The sequence below is a fragment of the Saccostrea cucullata genome, unplaced genomic scaffold (assembly GCF_032062105.1).
Source record: "Saccostrea cucullata isolate Sc308-1 unplaced genomic scaffold, CSIRO_AGI_Scuc_v1 ctg882, whole genome shotgun sequence".
In the NCBI taxonomy this organism is placed as follows: Eukaryota; Metazoa; Mollusca; class Bivalvia; order Ostreida; family Ostreidae; genus Saccostrea; species Saccostrea cuccullata.
In genome coordinates this window covers 122330-145784 of record NW_026929151.1, presented here as the reverse complement: position 1 = coordinate 145784, position 23455 = coordinate 122330, and the positions used below count along the sequence as shown (strand labels likewise).

Genomic DNA, 23455 nt, shown 5'->3' with positions numbered 1-23455 from the left:
AACAAATTTTAGCGCTCATGGGCTCTTGTGCCAAAGGCGCTAAAATTAGTAGTGCGCCAAATATTCTCGTTTTACAGTATCTGTTTTTATTTAAATTTTCAACGCAATAAAGTTTGAATCATAACAAACATGTATAGAATATACGATACGGTAGAAAAGGTTTAATCATTTATATAAATAATAGGAGTAAGAAATCATTAATAAAATAAACATATTAGAAAAACAGATATTTGTAATAATCATTTGCAAATAAATCTTACAGGATCGTGAATAAACTTTTCTTAGCAGACAAAATAACATAAATAAACAATTGGCATTTTCATTTTGAAATATAGTGTCACATAAGTCCTTAAGAAAGTGTATTCATTCTTAATAAAGTTGCTTGGTGTGCATTTCAACCCATAATTTACTAATCGGATTAAGAGATTAAGGCTAGATCCAATATGGCGGCTCTAGCCTGGGGTAGATTCAATATGGCGGCTCAACGGTTAGAAGAAAGTGACGGATCTAAGATTTGTCGGATTTCTAGGGGTGTAAAACCAAGATGGCGGATCTATCTGTTAGATAAAAGTAGAGGATCCAAGATATGTAATTGTTTTCTATAGGCGTAAAGAAAAAAAACCATACTACGTTAATCGGATAAAGTTCAGATCAATGGCTCATTCAAGGTATTGATTACTAGATGGTAATTTTCTGTAACCAAGTGTCATACGATACTGCGAAATCAAGATCCAAGCTAGTAGATTTGCTAATAGAGAGGTGTTAATTCTTTATTATCTGTGTCAAATCAATTAAAGATAACGGCTTATCTTTATTATTGCGTTTACAAAGAAGATGAGATGTTTTCTAGTCATTGTTCCGTTAATCAGTTCTCAAGAAAGTGACAATGAGCGAGTCCTATTATAATTATTTTGAAATTTTAAAAAACTCAAATCTGCGACCTGAGGAAAACACATTTACACATGGATTAATGACAGTCGGTTTGAGCGATGAATTAAATGTTATGAAGTCTTACTCAATTATAAGTAATTTAATCCTTTCGGTATATATATGCAAGACTATCTACTTTTAACATATATCACTATAAAATTCATAATGGATAGGGAAAGTCTATGCTGTGCTGAAGAAGAAATCATTTACAAAATAGTAAGTTCAATAAAAGACTTGAATACTTTATTCACTTGGGCGGTCAACCACGCGCTGGCAAATCACCCGATAGTTGCTAGAAGAACTCTTCAGCTCTTGGAATGGGAGAAGTTACAAAAGTAAGTCACAATGTAGAGAATTCTTTTACTGAAAAAAATGCAAGCTACAACGAAATCGTTCTAAATTTGACATAATTATTTGCAAAAGGGATCATGTATAAAATCAATAAAACCATATAGAAATATTAACGATCACTTCTAATTGATTTTTCAAAACTGTTTTATTAAAATTAAACTTTCCAGAAGAACTAACGAAGATGACGATTTTTTGGAAGACTTTATGGGAGTTTTACCTGAGGATCACAGGATATATAGGGCCGTCCAGAAAATAAACGACGTTGAACGTTTAAAGCAATGGTCCGAGAAATGGGGTGTAGCCGACCATTACAACGTGAAAAGAAGAATGAAATATTTAAGGAACCTCGCGGAGGAACAAAAGTAAGATATATATTTTTTGTAAAACAGTAACATGGTTTAATTGATTAATAAAGAGGGGCGCGGGGTGTGTCAAAGGTTATTTTTGTTTATTAAAAAGGAAGGAGACTTGCATTTTTATGTGGTTGTAAATACAATACATGTACATGGTCTGATTTACTCTTAATAATTTTATAGGTCCATGGAGAATGCTGAGGTCCAAAATGGGGAAGAACCTACGGAAGCTGATGATGCAGAAAATAATCAACAGGTTAGATACATCATATTCTCTCTCTCTCTCTCTCTCTCTCTCTCTCTCTCTCTCTCTCTCTCTCTCATATTACATTATTCTTTAATTGATTATAATTTTTTTTAAAAGCAAAAGCCAAAGCCTAGCGGGAAGGGGAAAGGTGTCGATTGTAAACGCTGCGGACATGTTTGTAAAAACAAAAGGGAATTGATTAACCATAGGAAAGAGCACAGAGTTAGAGGCGCTCACCGATCATCAACAATCCCCGAAAAAGAAAACCAGCCCTCTACCGCTTTTCAACCAATCCCCGAAAACCAACCATCAACATCGTATCAACCGCTGGAGAGAGGATCACCTCCAACAGGTCATTCTGTAACATGCAGAAAATGTCGAGAGTCTTTTCCTAACAGAAGAGCGCTGTACCTCCATCAGAAACTACTCCATCAAAGCGGTGAAGGAACAGAGGTACAGTTTCCATGGGAAGAACGAGGAGACCAAGCCCCATGGGGTGATGATGAAAGACTTCGCGACACCTTTTTGGCGAATAAAAACTTCATTTTGTCAAAGGGAGATAAAGGTTCTCTAAAGACAACTGTTAATTCTCCATTAGAAAATAACGTTTCTACAGAAAATTTAATCGAAATTCTTCAAAATTCCTGTCGAACAGAATCACGCACTTTCAGATTGAATCTTTCTTTTGGTTTTATTTTACAAAATGTTGAGACTAGAGAATATAGATATTTCATCCCAGATAGAAACGAAACTGTTTTTGATCGACCAGTTCTCATAAATAACATGAGAGATATCAGAAAGAAATTGCGCGAGAAATTAAATTCCATAAATCTAATGGAGTATTTACAACGACAGCGACCAAACAGTAAATGGCGTATTGTTCACATCACAAATGTAAAGCTTTATTTTTTTCGGAACAAGTTTTTATTTTCTTAACTTTTATGTGAACATTATATTTTCTTTTTTAAAACTTTGTATACATTTTGAACGTTTCCTATTTTCCTATTTTATTGTTAATTTATAAACACAATAAAATTCCTTACTGTTGTCTTAATTTTTCTTTCTCACTGTTTTATGAAAGAATTTTTTAGAGAAATAAAATGGAATTACGAGAGATAATACTAATTAGGATTAAAAGAGACGATTTAGCTGATAATAGAACGATTTATGTTGATATAACAACACACTGGGATTGAAGGTGTTTTGATAAGGAAAGTCTTATTTTAAAATAAAAGATTTTTACAAGTAGAAAATAAAAGTTGCAACATTACGAAGCGATTAAGATATATTATAGCGCTTATTATTCAATACTGAAATTGATATCAAAAATGGCATTGAAATCTTATTAACTGGGAAATATAGAATCATATACTGTGACATACACGCCTACATAATTCTTCATGGTAACACCCTTCTGCTTTAAGTATTGTTTGTTCTTAACGTTTGTCTCATTCTGCTTCAAGAATAAGTTCTATTCACTATGGCTAAAGAAAGTTACAACTTATGTTTAAGTGACGAGAGATGTCTCAGAATTTTCCCTGACGAATACAATTCAACAATTGACATCAGGCAGACGGAAGATGGGGAGTTTTCCGCACAGAAAGGCCAGGAACTTTCCCTGTCAAGATGGAGAGTTTTGTGCGATCGTTTAGAAGACGTAGCATGCGCCGTTGCAAAAGTGAAAGCGAAAGAGGACGTTGAATTTAAATTACATCTGGGTGGCCAAGTGTATGTGTCTGTGAATTCTCCCTACATGTGCGTGAACATTAGAGAATTCACAAGAGGTAGATATAAGAACAATAAGAACGATTTATACCCTACACCTAATGGACTGTCTTTGCGTTTTAAGGAGTGGGACGTTCTAGTGAACAATCTACAGGAATTAAGTCAACATCCTGCTTCCGGTAGACATGGACTGTGTGGTGCCCTGTCACTTAAGTCACGAAAACCAAATGGGGATGATTGAGTGTGCTGAATGCAATCCTGGTGGTGAAATGGAATAAAACTTTGACAATATACCATTGTACATAATGTATTTGTAAATACGAACATTGATATCAGTGTGTTTCTTGTATTTGAACTGTTCTGACTTTTTGTAAAATTAGTACTGATATATATTCAAATTACTCATTTATTAATAAATACTCAGGGAGAAAAATAAACGCTTTAAAACTTTTACTTTCAACCTTTCTGTCATTGTGTATAATTAAGAGTTTAATATATAGAAAGCACAAGAGTTTTAGGAACTTCATTTTAGTTCCGACCATCCTTACGTCAACATGTTTCCCTTCAACAGTTGTACTACAATATCAATATCCGGTACGACCGGTTCAGGGAAAACATGTTTTGTTAAAAATATAATTAATTATATAAAACTGATGTTTTATCCTCATCCTCCAGTGAATGTGTTGTACTGCTATGGTGTGTTTCAAGAGGAATTTAGCATTATGGAGAAAACATTTCCTTTTTTAAATTTCCGACCTGGCTTACCTAGTGAATCTGATTTAAACGTCTTGACAGAAAACAACTGTCACAACTTGGTTGTAATTGATGATCTTATGAATGAATTGGTGTCAAACAAAGAAATGGAAAAACTTTTTACGCAGGGTGCTCATCATAAAAAGCTAAGCATTCTTTATCTGAATCAAAACATGTATTGCAAAGGTAAACACTCTCGCACAATAAATCTTAATACGCATTACATGGTATTATTGAAAAATCCGAGAGATATGTCACAAATTCAATGTTTGGGTAAACAAGTTTTTCCCGGGAAATCAAATGCTCTCGTGGAAGCGTACAGGGATTGTATGCAAAAGCCTTTCGGGTATCTGGTGCTAGATTTATCTCCCCATGGCGAGGAGACATATCGCATAAGAACTGGCATTTTTCCGAATGAAACATGTATCATATAGAAACCCTTATAAACTCTGAATACATTCAGATCTAGTTTGTATGTCGAAGGATGAATGTCGTGTCAGACTTAAGAAAATGAGTAAAATATTACAAAGTGTTTCAGTGTACTTGAAATTATTTTTTGATAAAGACACACCGAAAGAACAAAAATTGCGATTATTGTATACTGCAAGTAAGAAACAGATATTAGCTCTAGTGGAGATTTTTTACAATATTCTAAACGGAACTATTACGTTGTCTGCGAAAGCTCATAGACTGCTTACAAGAAGTCGTGTGATTCTTCAAAATTTCACAAATTCTAAAAGAACTGTGCAGAATAAAATATGAGCAGTGAAAACTCATTACAGGATTTTTTTTCAACTGATGGAAGAAGTGCGCGAGTCGATCAGAAAACTTGTAAAATGAAGTTTACTCAGAAAATGGTCCTTGTCCCCTTTGAAAAATACGAAAGATTAACAACAAAGTCAATCGAAGAAACCTTAAATCCAGTCAAAACAGAAACAGCCGCGAATAACCACAACGACCATACAATTAGCACAAACGAATTCGTACTGAGGGATCATATGAGATGACTTAGGTCACGTGATTCCATTCAACCAATCAGTGCTTAGTGTAACGCGATTCCAAACAAGACACGTTATATTTTCGACAAGGATTTTCAGTCAATTTTGGATTGTTTATAGTGTTTATCGAACTGATATTGCTGTATTTTCAGCTATAGCAATACGAAGTTTTTGTTTATTTTGACACTTCGTGTCATTCACCTTCGTTTGCTTGTGTTTTGGGTCAAAATCTTTGACCCTTAACGAGTGCATTGTTTACAAACAATGGCGAACTTGGCCAGTGAACCTAATCGTTTGAATAGCGATGCTGTCTTCGACAGTTTGGTTGCGGACCTAATCGTTTGAATAGCGATGCTGTCTTCGACAGTTTGGTTGCGGGAGTTCAATCCCATAATGACAGAAATCAATTCTTGTCCATTGTTGTGCCTGAAGCTGCAAGAGAAGAAACAGTTCAAACTGTTCAGAGTGATTGTGTAGTGGGCGGAGCTTCGCCTGCTTTCCCGCCATCGATGTTGATGGACGCCCAGAACACCCAGAATACTCTGCGCCAAACAAATATGGCTGCGCCCATGGACGAAGACGATGATGATGATCATGTGCAATGGAAAAAACCGTTTTTTCAAAACCAAAGTATACTTAATCATCTCATGCGGCAAAGACCATTGGTTAATACCACTGAACAGCCTGTTTCTAAGAAACGCAAGGCACGTATTACCATTCTGACATAAAACAATAATTTCAGCAGTAATTGTGCAGCTAAAAAATTTCATAATTAAAATAGAAAGGCAATATTCAAAACAATATTATAAATAAAATCAGATTAAAACCTCTGTTATTGAGAGATCTAACACTGCAAGATAATATGATGTAGTTTACATGGATAATTGTGTTTTCAGGTCGCAAATGAGCCTGATGAACTAACATCGGACAATGATGACGAAGAAACTCTTGATGACCTGATATCCAAAGTGCAAAAGGATAAAGATGAGGACAAGGATGAAGAGGATTTCTTAGAATCATTAGAAGAGTTTATGGTAAAAGATGACAAAACAGGACCAGCTCTAAGTGCTGAGTTAGCAAAAGTTATCAACACAAATTTCCAAGTAAGACCATCTGAAGACAAGGCAAAAACTTTGTGTGAAAAGCACAACAGACCCGAAAACTGCTCGAACATGACGGTGCCCCGTATCAATGAAGAAATATGGCCATCGATAAAGAAAAAGGCGCAGTCAATAGATTTTTAAAATCCAGAAGTCCCAAACAATTGTGTTAAAAGCTTTGAGCCCCGCTTGCAGACTTTTAGACAAATTGATTTCGGCAAGAAAATCAAAAACATCGGAAGTCACAGATATGAACGAATGCCTTGAACTAGCACAAGATATCGTAAAATTGTTGCAATTAGCTTTTACAGATTTATCTCACAAACGGAGATATTTAATCCGGCCAGAATTGAAACAGAGTTATAAACCTCTGTGCAATGATTCGAACAAGGTCACAGAATTCCTCTTCGGCGACAACGTAGATGAAAAGATCAAGAAAATTGATACCTCGAAGAAAGTGAACAAAAAACTCCAAGGATACAGTTTTCAAGGGTCATCTGCAGGAAAAAGTCAGGGAAGCCATCAGAAATCTTATGGATCTGGCTACAGATTTAGTGGAAAACCCCAGACACATGGCACCTACTCCCATTCCTATAAATATGACCAAAACAACAATGGGTCTTTTTTAGGGAAAGGCAGGGGCAGGAGGCCACCTCAAACTCAACAGAAGAAGTAGACAATTCTACTCAACCAACAATCACAGACATAGCTCATCTTGACCATTCTGTAAGTACAGTTAATAGTGAGGAAAAATGCAACATTCTTGAAAAATTTCATAATACACCTGATAATTTCTATGGTGGAAAAATGTGTTCTTATTTTGACAAATGGAAGGAGTTAACATCAGATAGGAAAATTCTTAAAACTGTACTAGGATATCAACTTGACTTAATACAGTCTCCTTTGCAAGATAGGGTTCCTCATCAAATAAGGTTCTCTCCAGAATAAATGATTGTCATTGATACAGAAATTCAAAAACTCCTTGACAAAAAAGTGATTGAAAAGACAGAAAGAATGGAAAATGACTTCATTTCAATCATTTTCACTAGGAAAAAACATGATGGAACTTTTAGATTAATTCTAAATTTACAAGATTTGAACAAGGATGTTGAATATCACCACTTCAAAATGAAAACAATAAAAAGTGCTTTGTGTTTAGTAAAGCAAGATTGTTGGTTGGCCTCGGTAGACTTAAAAGATGCCTACTATTCTGTACCAATATATTTCGCAGACAGAAAATTCTTAAAATTCATATGGAGAAATCAGTGTTTTCAATACACTTCTTTACCTAATGGATTATCTTCTGCCCCACGTGTGTTTACAAAACTTTTAAAACCAGTTTTTAGTACATTGAGAAAACAAGGATTTGAAAGTGTACCATATATAGATGACATTTTATTGTTAGGTGATAGTTTTGAACATTGTGCTCAAAATATAGGAAGTACATCAACATTACTTGACAATTTAGGATTTACTATTCATCCTACCAAATCTGTTGTTGAGCCTGTGCAAGAAATAGCATTTTTAGGATTTCTCATAAATTCTATGAAAATGATCGTTTCTTTATTGCAAGACAAAGCAAAAGGTATAAAGGATCTAGGGTCTAAATTAATTATCAAACATGAAATCCAGATAAGAGAGTTGGCGCAGATTATTGGGAAAATGGTTGCGGCTTCACCAGCTGTCCAACATGCACCTCTACGATACAGAAATCTTGAAATTTTCAAAGATAATATGTTACGACAAAATAGAGGAGATTTTGACAAAAAGATTCTTTTGACCGTTGAATCTATTAAGGACATTTCATGGTGGTGTGATAATATTTGCACAAGTTCAAAGGCCATCCTAATTCCTACTGTAGACATTATTTTAGAAACAGATAGTTCTCAAAAAGGATGGGGAGGTTGTGAAATCAAGTCTGGCAAGAAGACTGGTGGAAATTTAAAAGTTAAACGAGACTTACCTGGAAGGTGAAGTTTGACTGTAACTTCTTCGACCCAATTGGGTGCCGAGGGATCAAATGAGATTACCGCGTGGTTCATACTTTAGAGCACAAAAATTTGGATTAAGATTAATAAAGTAGGATCAAAAACGGGTGGGATCTGCCTTCGGGTTGGGCATTTGATCCCTCAGCACCCAATTGGGTCGAAGAAATTACAGTCAAACTTCACCTTCCAGGTAAGTCTCGTTTAACTTTTAAATTTCTTCTCCCCAATTGGGGCCTCTGTATCAAATGAGACTTTAGAGATAAAATCCAGATTTTTGGAAATTAAGTTCTAATAATGAAAACAGAAATGATCATTCTACAATTTTATCTAGAAATCCTGAAAATTTTAATTATACATGTATACACAATTACGTACATATGATATACAGTCACTTGTAATTTTTTAACAACGTTTCACAAATGTCAGCATTTAAAGTAATTTCTTTGTTATAAAACTTTCTAAATGTTGACTCTCGTGACCAACCCACTGTTCGCATAATTGTATCAACAGGGATTCTTAGTGCGTGTGCAGCGCTCGCAGAAGCCACCCTGGTGCTGTGAGGTTTGAATATAGAAATATCAATTCCTGCCATCTGTAGAACAGACTTCAGCCACCTGCCAAGTGTGTCTCTGGACACTGAGTTGTGCGGTCGTTGTGACGTAATAAACAAGCGTGTAACGGCACCTCGCAGAGTCTCTGTTTTTTGTAAATAATTAGTCAAAGTGTTCACCACACACAAATCTTTATCGACTTCGTAGCTATTTAGCTCAATTTCACCCAAGTGTCTTTTTGTACTTGAAGTTTTCAAAAGATCACCTATAACAATTTTAACACCACTCTCTTGAAAATGAACATTTCTAATATCAATCAAATGAAGTGTTTGTCCCCTTTGCCCTGAAAGTAAGGCAAGTAACATAACCAGTTTCCCAGATAATTGTAACAGTGACAATGATGATAAAGGAGACAAAGATTTCAAATATTTTAACACAATATTTACATCCCAGGTAACATTGTATCTTGGAAGAGCAGGTCTAAGTACAAACACCCCTCTCATAAACCTACGTATTAAAGGATGAGAATCTATATTTACACAATTTTCTAACTGTAGAAAAGATGACAATGCGCTCCTAGCCGTATTTAGACAACTGTATCCTAACCCTGACTGAAATAATTCTGTTAAAAATGACAAAACATTGTTCACATTTGCCTCAAATACATTAATTTGTCTGCTATTACAAAATGACAACCATTTTTCGAAATATGCCCTATATTGTTTTTTAGTGGACTCTCGCCAGGAAGATAAGAGAATTTTTTGAGTGTCATCTGATAAGCCTCGATTTTTGAAGGATTCCCCGATACACGGAATGCGCCCAGTCTCATTTTTCTCAGTGGGTGGTACTTCTCGGGTTTGTTCGGCATCGTCAGAAGATTTTGAGTGTCCGGCAACAGATAACTGTCCCTGCAGACCAATTGAAGCAGCCGTGGAAACCAATGCTGTGTCGGCCAGATTGGAGCGATTACTATCGCCTCTGCTCTGTCGGTAGTAATTTTCTGCAGCACTGATCCCATCAAACTGAAAGGACAAAATATGTAACACATTAAGTCACTCCAGTCCAGACTGAAAGCGTCTATAGCTTTTGCATGTTGGTCTGGGCTGTAAGAAACGTATGGCATAAATTGAAAATTATGCTTGGAAGCGAACAAGTCAATATCACATTTTCCGAACGAATTTTCTATTTGTGAGAATATATTCCTATCTAACATCCACTCTAGGTCATCATTTTTGTGGCGCGATAAATAGTCAGCCTCTATATTTTCAACACCCGCAATATGACTTGCAGATAACCAGATATTTCTAGCCATACAAAAATCCCAAATTGAAATTGTCAAATCGTTTAGTGATTCAATTTTTCCTCCCATTTTTGAAATGTACGTTACAGCCACCGTGTTATCCATGTAAAGTTTTACATGTCCCTCTTGTAAATCATTACAAAATTGTGATAACGCAATTAATCCTACTTTCAATTCCAAGAAATTGATATGCTTCTCTTTATCTTCATCTAACCATTCTCCTTGATAACAATCTCCGTTGTTTTCATTAAAAATGCCCCAGCCTGCCAACGAACTGTCTGTTTTAATTACTAACACTGGTTTATCAATATTTATAAATCGAGGAAAACGTTCAACATTATTTATCCACCAAGTGATTGTTTTCCTAATTTCACCGGAAATCAGAAATTTAGCATCAAAATTACCAGCATTTGTTTTTAATTCTTTGTCTTTAACAATCTCAAGAGATTTATAATACAAAGGCGCATAGCGGACACCTGGTTCACTTGACACTAATTTGCCAATTAACTGTGCAAATTCTCTTATCGTAATTCGGTGCAATTTCAGAATTTCCTCACACTTTTGTCTTATCGATGTAGCCCGATCTGGCGTTAATGATACTGTCATTAATTCAGAATTTATTAAAAATCCAAAAAATTGAATATCTCTACTTGGAGTGAAAACCGACTTCTCGACGTTTATAGTAAATCCAAGGCTGTCTAAAAGCTCAGCTGTCTCCCTGACATTTTTACGGCATTCAGATTCTGTTTTGCTCACTAACAAAGAATCGTCAATATAAGCAATATTAGCATGCCCGCGTTTCCTCAATGTGGAAAACACCGGTTTCAACAGTTTCGTGAATATACGGGGAGCAGATGCTAGCCCCATTGCTAAGCAAGTATTCTGGTATTTTCTATCGTTCCATAAAAATCGTAAATATTTTCTGTCTTCTGTGCACACAGGACAAGAATAATACGCATCTTGTAAGTCAATGGAAGGGAAAAAACAGTTTTTTGTCACCAGACCAACAGCTGCAGACAGTGTTTCCATCTTAAAATGGTGATATTCAACACAATCATTTAATTTTCTCAAATTAAGAATGACTCTAAATTTCCCATTTTTCTTAGGTCTCATGAAAATGTTAGATATAAATTCCCCTTCTTCGTAATTTGTTACTGGTTCAATGATATTCTTCTCTAATAAATCGTTTATCTCTCTGTCAATTATAGTCATTTCTGACTCATTAAACTGAATTGTTTTAGGTATAAAATTTTGGGATGGTAAGTTTTCAAATTCAATTGAATATCCCTTGACATAATCCAAAATCCTGGAATCGCTAGTAATTAATTTCCAATTTGGAAAATAAAGTGCAATTTTGCCAGCCGTAAAATTTTTACATGTATTGTGTAACGAACTCACGTTTTGAAGATTTCTCTGACTTATTTCTTTTGCTTGTTCGTCGTCGTCGTTTTCTTCCTGTAGTGGGGACTCCAGCGTTGGCCTAAAAAATTCTGGGTTCTGTAGTGTTGGTTGTAACTTGAGGAAGACCTCTGTCCTTGCTGAAACTTGCGGTTCTGATATCCGCGTTTATCAAACTTCTGGTGTCCGGAGATTTTAGCTCCCACTTTATTTGCTTTTACTATATCTTCTACTCTCTTTCCCAGATCGTCGCCGAACAGTTTGTCTGTAACTGGATGTTCATTTGAGCATAATGTGCGAAATTCTTCGTTTCTCTCCGGTTGGATAATCAATTCTCGTCTTCTATTTGACAAGTCGCAATACGCAACAGCCATGAGTTTAAGCCCGTCCATAGCCAGGTTTGAGAGTTCCTTCCTTGATGGCATCTCGCCTTTTTGTTTGGATTTAACTAGCAAGTTAATCTGTTGTAACACAGGTACAATTGCCTTCCCGAGCAGGGTTTGAGTTCTCTGTAGTCGAATGTCCTGACTACGCATTTTCCGGCTTAACTGCGCCCGGATTTCTTCGTTTAATTTTGGTGTAACGATATTTGGGACGTTTTTTGGTCGGTTGTATTTTTCACTCAACTCTTTGATTTTGTCTGCGTCCAGAATTGAGCGAAGACCATCATTAGCTCCTTTTGCTAGTTTTTCATTTATCGCCTCACTACATTTATCTTCGCCACCGAAGCATTCCACCAGTCCGTCTAGCATATCGTCACAATCACTGTCTACATCTTTATTTACTTCTTCCAGTAACGCCATCTTCGTCCTCTGACACATCACTGAGATCTAAACCTGATGGTCCTGGTTTGTCATCCTCAGCCTTTCGTTTTTTACCCCGTTTTTGTTGGAGTTCGCAAACTGTCGATGTCAGAGATGCAATATTCTTCTGCATTTCTTTCATCATGGCGACTATGCTCGTATTGTCACTACTGTCGCCCCTCTCCCTTTCATCATTTCCAGGAGAAACGTTATCTGCATTTTCAGTACTCATACTGCAAACAGTGTTTAGACAGTTTTAAAATACTGCGTCTATACGCAAAAACAGCGTCTATACGCTTATTTGATGGCAATGTTTAAGAAATATCTGTTTTATGTACGAATCTCACTTAATCACTTATAAACACATATATATATCCAAAAATTATTGCGAATTGAAAATTACGTCTGCTTCTGAACCACGCTAACTTATCTATGAACCACGCGGTAACCTTTTCATCTCATTTGATACAGAGGCCCCAATTGGGGAGAAGAAATTGGTCATATGAAGAAAAGCTTTATCACATTAACTATCTAGAACTTAAAGCGGTGTTTCTCAGCATTAAGACATTTTGTAGCACATCAGAAAACACACATATACAAGTTACATTGGACAACATGGTGGCTATGCATTATATAAACAACATGGGGGGGGGGCAGAATTCCTGAACTCAATTTGTTAGCTAGGGATATCTGGTTTTGGTGTATAGCAAGAAACATTTGGATAAGCGCCTCTCATATTCCTGGCATTGACAATGTAGAAGCAGATAGACTGTCACGCACTATCAATGATGATTTAGAGTGGAAACTGAACGAGACTGTTTTTGACAGTATATGTCAAATATTTAACTTAAAAAATGGAATTGACTTGTTTGCATCCAGATTAAATCATCAACTTGATAGATATGTGTCTTTTCTCCCAGACCCCGAAGCTATTGGTGTTGATGCATTTTCTTTTCCTTGGAAAAATGTCAAATTTTATATTTTTCCTCCTTTCAGTATGCTGGGGGAAAGTATTGCAGAAAATTCAGCAGGACAAAACAAATGCAGTAGTAATAGCACCACTGTGGCCCACACAAGCGTGGTTTCCAGCACTTCTGAAAATGATTTATCTGCAACCTTACCTTCTGAACAACAAAAACATCCTTACAATGCCAACAGATCCGAACAGACACAACAGAATTCCAAAGCTGAAGATGGGATGTTTTCCGTTGTCCGGAAACTTCTTCAGGACAGAGGAATATCGGAAGACCTTGCCGTGGTCATTTTCAACTCCTGGAGGAAATCTTCTCAAAGACAATACTGGAGTTATATCAAACGATGGTTGCAATTTTGTGATTCAGGAAAAATTGATTCATTTAATCCAACTGTAAATAACTTTCTTTGTTTTTTACAAACTTTGTTTGACCAAAAATTGTCATATAGTGCAATCAATACAGCAAGATCTGCTGTCTCATCATTACTTTCACTGTGTGGTAAAGAAAATTTTGGATCTCATACTCTAATTAAAAGATATTTAAAAGGTGTTTTTGTCAAACGACCAACATTACCAAAGTATAGCTGCACATGGGATGTGTCAATAGTTATAAATTATTTGAAAACATTTCCATTTTCAGAATTGTCTTTGAAACTTCTGTCATGTAAAACTCATGTTATTAGCTTTATTGACTGGTCAAAGAGGTCAAACATTACATTTGTTAACTGTTAATGATGTAGTTGTAGGAAATGATTATGTAGAAATTAGATATAGTTCTTTGTTAAAAACTTCCAAACCAGGAAAGCATGTAAATAATGTTAAGTTTCCAATGTATGTAGAAAAGGAATTGTGTATTGTGAGGACACTATGTGAGTATTTAGAAAGAACAAAATTTATAAGACAAGATAAGAAATTGTTTGTCAGTACTATGAAACCTCATAAGGGTGTTAGCAGAGATACCATAAGTGGATGGATACGTGATACAATAGAAATGTCGGGGATAGACATATCTAAGTTTTGCCCACATTCAACACGGGCAGCTGCTACTAGTGCCGCTCATAAAGCAGGAGTACCAATAGACATTATCATGGAGAAAGCTGGCTGGTCGAACGCTAGTACTTTTCAAAGGTTTTATAACAAACCGATACAGACATCTGCACAGTTTAATGAAAGTATTTTAAAAAGTGTTACTTGATTAAATTCGTTATGAATGTAAATAAATGGAATGTTCTTTAGTTCTACTCTTAATTTATTTATTTATGCATAGACAAATACATCAGCTCTGAAATCTCATATGATCCCTCAGTACTTTGATTTGATAGAATTCTTAAATTAAACGAATATAACTTGTTAGATGAAGTTTGATTGTAATTCTATCAAATCAAATAGTACTGAGGGATCAGATGCCCGCCACAATTTTAATGTATTATCATTAGTAAATAATAAACCCACCCTTGGGCATTTAGGTTTCAGTAGATGTAATTGTCTATGGTATCTGAAGTCTGATTGGTTGAATGGAATCACGTGACCTAAGTCATCTCATCTGATCCCTAGACTCGCTTAAATCCTACAATGAAGGTTTCTCATCTTTTTTACTTGTCATTGACATTTTTTCCCGTTTTGTCTGGACAGTAGCATTAAAAACAAGGAAAGGAAAAGAAGTCACGGACGCGTTTAGAGGTATTTTTCAAGAGGGCAGGAAACCACATGTTTTACGCACAGATAAAGGAAGTGAATTTGTTAATAAAAACATAACCCATTTAATCCGATCTGAAAAGATTAAACACTTTGTCACACAAAATTCAGTTAAAGCGTTTTATGCAGAGCGTGCCATAAAAACAATCAAGTCGAAGCTTGTTCGGATTATGACCTACAGACAATCTCACCGATGGATTGACGAATTAAGCAATATCACGAAGAGTTATAACAACACCTACCATCGTTCTATTAAAAAAACTCCCGCAAGCGTGACCAACGAAGACAGGTTTCAATTTTGGAATTTACAACAAAATTCCCGATCCAATTTTATTCCAGTTTTAAAGAGGTATAAGTTTAAAGTGGGAGATGTTGTTAGAATAACTTATTTACGAAATGCATTTCCAAGGGAGTATGACGAGCGTTGGACAAGAGAACTATTTATCATCAGCTCCAGATTTATTAAAGACGACCATTGTTTGTATACCATTAAAGATTACGACAATGAACCAATACTGGGTACATTTTATCAAGAAGAATTACAACGCGCTAGAGTTAGTAACGAGACTGAATACAAAATCGAGAAGGTGTTACGCAGGCGACGGCGTAACAACACAAGAGAGGTCCTTGTGAAATGGTTAGGTTGGCCAAATAAATTTAATTCCTGGATCTTGGCGTCTCAGTAACGTGATACACAAGAATGACTACACAGTATTTTTTATTCTGTTCATCTAAAGATTGTTTAGATTTTCATCCTGAAAATAATTCCAGCGATTTTATGATAGAACTACCCAATACTCTAACATTACAAGGAAACTGGGAATGTGCGTTAAAGGTACTTGGACACAGATTTGAAGTTAATATTTTCTCATTTTTTCTGTATAATATCACGAATTATATATTCTAATGGCATTTCACACAAAAAAGATATGTCAATCAAACCCGCCGAAAAATTTGAAATTTCAATATCTTTTAAACGAAATAAGATTTTTAATTATTTTTTGTGTGAAATGCTATTCAAATATATAAGTCGTAATATTATAGAGAAAATAATAACTTCAAATCTGTGTCCAAGTACCTTTAATGGATATTATGTTTAAGACCGCAAGCGGCGCAAAACCAAAAATTATTAGCATATTGTCAGATTTATGTTGTAACAGTTATGCTAATTTTAAAAAGATACCAGTTTTGCGCAGATTGACTCTGTCGAAAAAAAATCAAGAATTCAAGCAACCGTTCTATATTCCCATGTCACGTGATCAAATTCAAAGATTTCGCATATATTTAATAGACGAAAAGAATGCTGATTCTGCATTAGAAATCGAGACTTTATACTGCACGTTACATATAAGAAAATGTCTTGGAAGCCGTTCGTAGCCAATGTTGAGGAGTGGAAAAATCATTTTCTCACCACCAGTAAAATGAAGTACATACCTAAACAAAAGACGTACGTGGTGGGACAGTTTGGCAAAGGAGCAAGCAGTCCAGAACCTAAGATAGAACTCATGACACCCACGCAGCAGGCGGTAGAAAGAGCTAAGGCGGAGTTAAAGAAACGGAAGCTGGAGGGTGGACCAGTCGTAACGTTTGAAGCAGAGGGACAACCACGCCCAAAGAAGACAAAGAAAAAGGCACCAAAAAAAATTTGTATTTGCGCAGTAAAAGTTCTTATATCTCAAATATTTGTCATTTATTAATTCTTCATCAACAGATAAGCATGTCATTTTTTACAGAGGGTTCAGAACCGGCTTTTAGCCATCGCTTAGCCCTCTTTCATAACTTACCAACAGATGCAGGAGTAGAGCAAACTGAGTGGATTGACATTCGACCAGTGGGAAGCACGGCTCACGGTGGGGTTATTGAATTTAACATTTCGGGCGCGTCAACACATTATTTGGACTTGAATAGAACTCGTCTTTTTCTAAGAGCAAGGATATTAAATGAAGACGGTTCTCCTCTGAAGGAGAAAGAAAAAGTAGGATTTGTTATTTTAACCTTACAGAGCTTGTGGAATCAAGTATTTATATCAGTACAACAACAAGTCATAACACCCACGGTTTCAACTAATTATGCGTATAAATCTTACATGGACGTTTTCCTCAAGTACAGGACTTCTGCACAAGTCCCTTGCTTGTCTTAGCAGCTATACATTCCCGATTCGGCTGGTTTCATGGATAGCGCTGACGCAGTTACAGGTGGAAATATGGGTTTATTTCAGCGGGGCAGTTTGACAGAAAAGAGTTCATTTGTAGATCTTGAGGGCCCCCTATACATGGATATTTGTCAACAAGATCGCTATCTCATCAATGGTATACAAGTAAACGTCAAATTGTGGCCAAGTAGAGAAACATTCTGCTTGATGGCTCCAACAGGTTCAAAGCGATATCGTGTACATTTGAAGATAGCATTTTGAAATGTTGCTACTTGAAAATCAATCCCGGCTTACTTCTGGGACATAGCGAGGCTATCAAGAAACAACCGGCTTTGTATCCGTTCATGAAATCAGATCTAAAATGTTTTGGTATACCGGCCGGGCAATTTCATTTGAATGTAGACGACCTCTTTCAGGGAGAAATTCCTGAAAAATTAGTTGTCGGTTTTGTTTCATCCAAAGCTTACAGTGGTAGTTATGAACTTAACCCCTTTAACTTCCAACATTTTCATTGTAATTTTATAGCATTTTATGTAGATGGTAAGTCTGTTCCATCTGCACCATTAGAGCCAAATTTTAAAACCAATAATTATATCACTGCCTACACCTCATTATTTGTGGGAAAGAAGTCCGACTCGGAGACGGAGCAACTAGACCTTGGACGAACTGATTACGCAAAAGGGTATTGTCTGTTTGTTTTCAACATTAACCCTTCCTCCGAGAATGATGACAACTTACCATTATTAAGAAAAGGTCACACGCGTCTACAGATCAGATTTGACAAAGCTCTACCCGAAGCAGTAACGTGTATCTGCTATGCTAAATTCCCTGCTTTGATGAGCATAGACTACAGTCGAAACGTTGAAGTGAAATAATGGATTCTTTTGAATTACAATCAATATTACAGATTGACCCGAAATCTAAAAAGCGAATAAGAGGTGTACTTGCAGCTAATGAATTGCCCCACACACATTTGTTGAATGGATTTTACGTTTTAAATACAGATGAAAGAGGACTGCCTGGTAAACACTGGTGTGTGTTTTATTTTGACGGGCATTCTTCAGAATTTTTTGATTCCCTCGGACAGTCTCCAGAATTCTATCACAGTTATTTCAGGGACTATTTGTTGGCTAGAGGAAAAATATATAAATTCAACAACATGCAAGTTCAGAGTCCTGATTCCAATATTTGTGGTCTGTACTGTATATACTATTGTTTACTGCGTAGTCGTGGAAACACTCTCGAAAGCATAATAAAGACTTTTGATGAAAATACCATTGAAAATGATCTCTATATTAAAAGGATTTTGTCAACTTATTACGACAAAAACTTTGAAATAAATTGAACAACTTTTATTGTGTCTATTCATTTTGTGTAAGGTCAGCTAAGAAGATGGAGGTAGTGTATAATCAGAGAAAATCACAATTGAATGTTAAAGCTAAGGCCACTATAGCGCTGTCGAGTATACTTTTGCTGACGTTAGTAAGTGTTTTGACATGGATTTCCTCAGCTCACGACCATAGTTTAGAAGTGGGTGTTGGAAATAATACCAACATTTCTTCCACGGACACAAATACTAGTAATACTCTATGCAGCTTTATCAAGATGTTTCCTATTACCCGTGATTTGAAAGTTTCAGTCTGTGTTTTGAACAATCATGTAAGAATAGACATTAGATATTTCATACGTGAAAAGGCAACCATACGGGGGATTTTCTTTGATAAACAACAGTGGAATGGATTATTGAAACTGCTGCCACTTATTGAAAAAACTTTACTCTTGGTTTGAGAGAAGTGTCGTTAATAAATCTAACACCTGTATACTTTCAATCATTTATAAATTTTATGGTGTAGATAGTTTTTACTTGTAATGCTTAACAAATAAATTGGTTCACCATCAATTTGTATTTTAAGCCTTATATGAATCAAATTGATAAACAAATACATGTTGATCATTTGTCATGAATTGTGTGAAATGCGATTTCGTAAAAATGTTACAACTACGACTGACTGATATGACAGAGCGATACAAGTCTGAAAGACGTCCGTTAATACCCTATCCGATAGTCAATCATAATCCAATTAAAGCCGCAATATTGGTAATCACATTATCAGACGAAATGAGATTGAACCATTCCAATTTATTAATAATTGATTAATTGAAATCCTTTTATTGAAATTCAATGGACATGTAAAGTGACAGCATAAAATCTTGTTACATTTCTTTTCTAATTGGAAGGAATTAGCCAGGATTAGTGGATTACACTTCATTTCAGGAAATAAACCCTTTACTTTTCTAACTTTATTTAACTATATATAAATGTGATAATTTAAAAAAAAATCCTACCTTAGGTGTGAGAAAAAGGACATCAATCAGCCAAACTGTTCATGAAATTTATTAGGACCCGACACTCTTAACCAAACTTTGTGACATTTTTTTAATTTTAATTTTGATTCATACATCATTATATAGTAAAGAGTGTTTCGGCGGTTTTTTAAAAAAACGGCTATATGCCCTAAGGCCCGCCTCATCAGGGGTCCACCTTAGCAGTTGTATTCTTGTGGTAAACGTGATCTAATAATCATATCTTATGCTTTTGTGCTTGCTATTCAACTGGACATGTTTTCATTTCAAATATTTTAAGATGCGTCTTTTTAATCCTTTGATATTATATTTTGTAACCATAACAATGGATTGCAGAGTTTAGATTCACTGTTGTTTTTGTTTAGCATCTATTTCTGTCCGTTCCAGTTACGTCTGTGATAATAGGGTCTATTTCTGTATCAGAGTAGCCTCTCTTTGACAAGTGTTTCTTGAAGTCTTGTAGGATTGTGCTGAGGGTTGCATTGTCATTGGTATTTCTCATATGTCTAATGCATTCTCCCTTAATGAAACCTTTGAATACTGCTGGGTTGTGAGAGCTTTCTCTGTGTAGATATTGAAAATTATTTGTTGGTTTAATGTACGACTTAATATCTAGTTTGTTGGATTCTTGGAATTTTCTTCCTTTGTACACTGTTGTGTCTAAAAAATTCACAGAGTAATATTTCATATTCAAATGCGGGTGGCATTGATTGTTTGAAAGAAATCAAGAATCTCATTTCAGACCCATAAAATAATAAAACCATCATCTCTAAATCTGCCGTGAAACAAGACTTTATTGGCATATTGAAATTGCGCCATGATTGATTGAGTTATCTGGAACATTCTTATATCAGATACCTCAGGGGAAACAGTTGAACCCATTGCGCAACCGATTATTTGTTTAAGGACAAATTTAGATTCATTACACATATTTCGTTAATTTAAAAAGAACACACATCTCTAACAAATACTTCTTTCTTTTGCTAACATTCCCTCTCAAAAACAAGGTGCTTAAATGATAGTTAAATATTAATTTGTATATACAAATAATGCATCTAAAGAAGGAATCAGTGAACATCATTTTAATTCCACCGCCTTCATTGTAATAATAATTCTAAACAATGTAGGATCCCCCCTTCTTATCTCATGCATTGATTAGCTCCGACATTTCAAATCAGCTATTAATCTGAACTTTATCTGATTAACATGATTAACAAAGCATGGGTTGAAACGCACGACCTTTGGGGTTTTTTTCTTCACGCCTATAGAAAAATTTACATATCTTGGATCCCCTACTTTTATCTAACAGATAGATCCGCCATCTTGGTTTTACACCCTTAGAAATCCGACAAATCTTAGATCCGTCACTTTCTTCTAACCGTTGAGCCGCCATATTGGATCTACCCCAGGCTAGAGCCGCCATATTGGATCTAGCCTTAATCTCTTAATCCGATTAGTAAATTATGGGTTGAAATGCACACCCCAAAATTTATGGGTCGAAAATTTATGGGTCCAAATACTATCTCCTTATACTACTAATAAGGACTAATAAGTCAAGCACCGTTTAGTGTGAATATATATATATATATGTAAAAAAAAAAAAAGACAAGAACAGCATAATTTACCATCCCATTGATTAAATTATACAATTTACTTAAATCTTTTTTGAGATCATAGAAGCGGTCCTTGTAAGAAATATACAAATATTGAGTTCAAGTGAAAGAGGGTATAGGCGCCACAGATTTAAAAAAAAGTTAATGTGCAGAAATATTTTAATCGCTTTTAAAAAAGCTTTATTTTTTAAAAAAGATAGAAGTTAAAAGACGGTTTCAATTTGAGATATAAATTCAAAGAAATTTTCAATTTAAGGTGCCGTGGTATATAAACCATCCATATGCATAAGACAATCCTTTATTTGCCTTTTTACTATGTTTCTACTCCAAAACTAAGACAGGCGAAGAAAATAAATTGCATAAACAATGAAAACTTAAGCTTTAAACATTTATGATAAAATATTCAAAAATGTAAAAATTTTAAATTCCGTTTGCATGGATGTAGCGAATGTATATTTCTTTCATTCATGAATTTTTATGAACGAAAAACATTTTTTTTTTAAACAAATTAACATACATTGTATCTTGGCGTATCTGAATTTATTCATCAATTTTTCGGGGATACAGAAAATACATGGTGTTTTTATCCTATCGTAACAGTTATAGGGAAAAAGGTACGTGCGTGTGTGTTTTCAATATCGGGATCGATGTACTTTTTGCGAGGGGGTGCCCAGTTTTGCGCGCTGTGTCCTTCAGCATGGGACTCTCTCTCTCTCTCTCTCTCTCTCTCTCTCTCTCTCTCTCTCTCTCTCTCTCTCTCTCTCTCTCTCTCTCTCTCTCTTAATCTTTAGGTGTTACATGTGCTTTATGTATTTTATACTAGTAGATTAAATCAAAATATTTTATATAAAAAGAATAATTTGTATGTATTTAAACAAATATTATTTCCCTACTGATTATGTTATAAACCGTTCCTAGATTCTGTCTAGACCCACATCCCCCCTTTACGAAATTACTAGATCTTCTCTAAAATATTATAAGAATAGGAATTCCACACGACATCCCCTAAGAATAGTTACATACTAGTCACCTGGAAGAAAAAAATGAATAGTTTCTCAAGTTTTTAATTCTCAAAACGATTGAGGTTCTTTAAATAACATGTAATTATAAAAATTTTTGAAAATTTAATTAGACGCAGGCGACGTCACTACGTTTTCAGTGAGTAACGTCAAAGTTGTTTTTGGAGCGCCTCACTAAAATGCTCATAAAATAATGAAAAAGTGAAGCATTTTCAAAATTTATGTATAATTGCATTCAGAAGGAAAAAATTACCAAAAAGTCATTTTTTTTTTTAAAATTTGACCTTAAGGGCTTTCTTCTCGTGACGGCAGTCATATATATATTTTAAGATCACCAACAGATTTTGGTATTTTTTAACAGTTCCGTCAATCCGAGAGAACGGATTGTATAATTCGTAATTTCGGTTTACTTTCACACTTTTTTTGAGAATCTCTTGTCCCTTCACAGCTATTTTAGGGCGATCTATTGCTTTCTGTTTACGTCATTGTACATCTTCCTTCGTGCAATGCGCGTTATCAGTTACATATTTTCAGCTTCTTCTCTGAAACCACTCAACCAATTTCAACCAATTTTGGCACATAGCATGATTTAAATATCTATGTATGAAGGGAACAAAAATTGTGAATTTCTTTTAGTCTAACTCTTGGGCTGGATAAAAACACCTAATACTGATGTAATCCTTAAAAATCTTCTCTTGTACATTGAGCCGCCAAACTGTTGGCATATTTATGTGGGTCTTTGTCTAATATATATCATAAAGATACATAATTTCTGTAAAATCTTCTTCTCTGCTCCTAGGTATTTCAAATTTCAATTTTTCTTTAAAAATATTCCTTTATATCCCTCAGGGCTGTATATAAAAATAGGCGCAGAGTTATAGTGATGAACTGTGCCTTTCTAAAATTATAAAATTTAGGCAGATTACTCCACTTGTAGACCCACCCCCCCCCCACCCCCCAACAGAATAACAACTCTTTAGTATGCATTGTAAAGATGATTCTTCTGTACGTTGACAAGGATTTCATTTAAACAAAGTTTTCAAAATATAAAATAAGGACTTACGAGGGTTGTCCAAAAAGTTCGTGGACAATGACGTTTTTGTGAAAATAAATAGTTCTATGTAAATCTGTTGCATATCAAA

At 35.2% G+C, this 23455-nt stretch overlaps 1 protein-coding gene and 1 pseudogene across 1 annotated transcript; one reads left to right on the top strand and one right to left on the bottom strand.

The window, feature by feature from the left end:
- The first annotated feature begins 481 nt into the window (after window positions 1-481).
- On the top strand, window positions 482-3077 carry LOC134279913 (uncharacterized). The gene is made up of 5 exons (XM_062762328.1): window positions 482-1265; window positions 1449-1643; window positions 1818-1890; window positions 1999-2775; window positions 2973-3077. Exons 1-5 carry the CDS (start codon window positions 1051-1053, stop codon window positions 3075-3077), a joined length of 1365 nt encoding a protein of 454 aa, XP_062618312.1. The 5' UTR covers window positions 482-1050.
- Window positions 3078-9879: 6802 nt separating this feature from the next.
- On the bottom strand, window positions 9880-12917 carry LOC134279925 (uncharacterized; annotated as a pseudogene).
- Between the last annotated feature and the right edge of the window lie 10538 nt (window positions 12918-23455).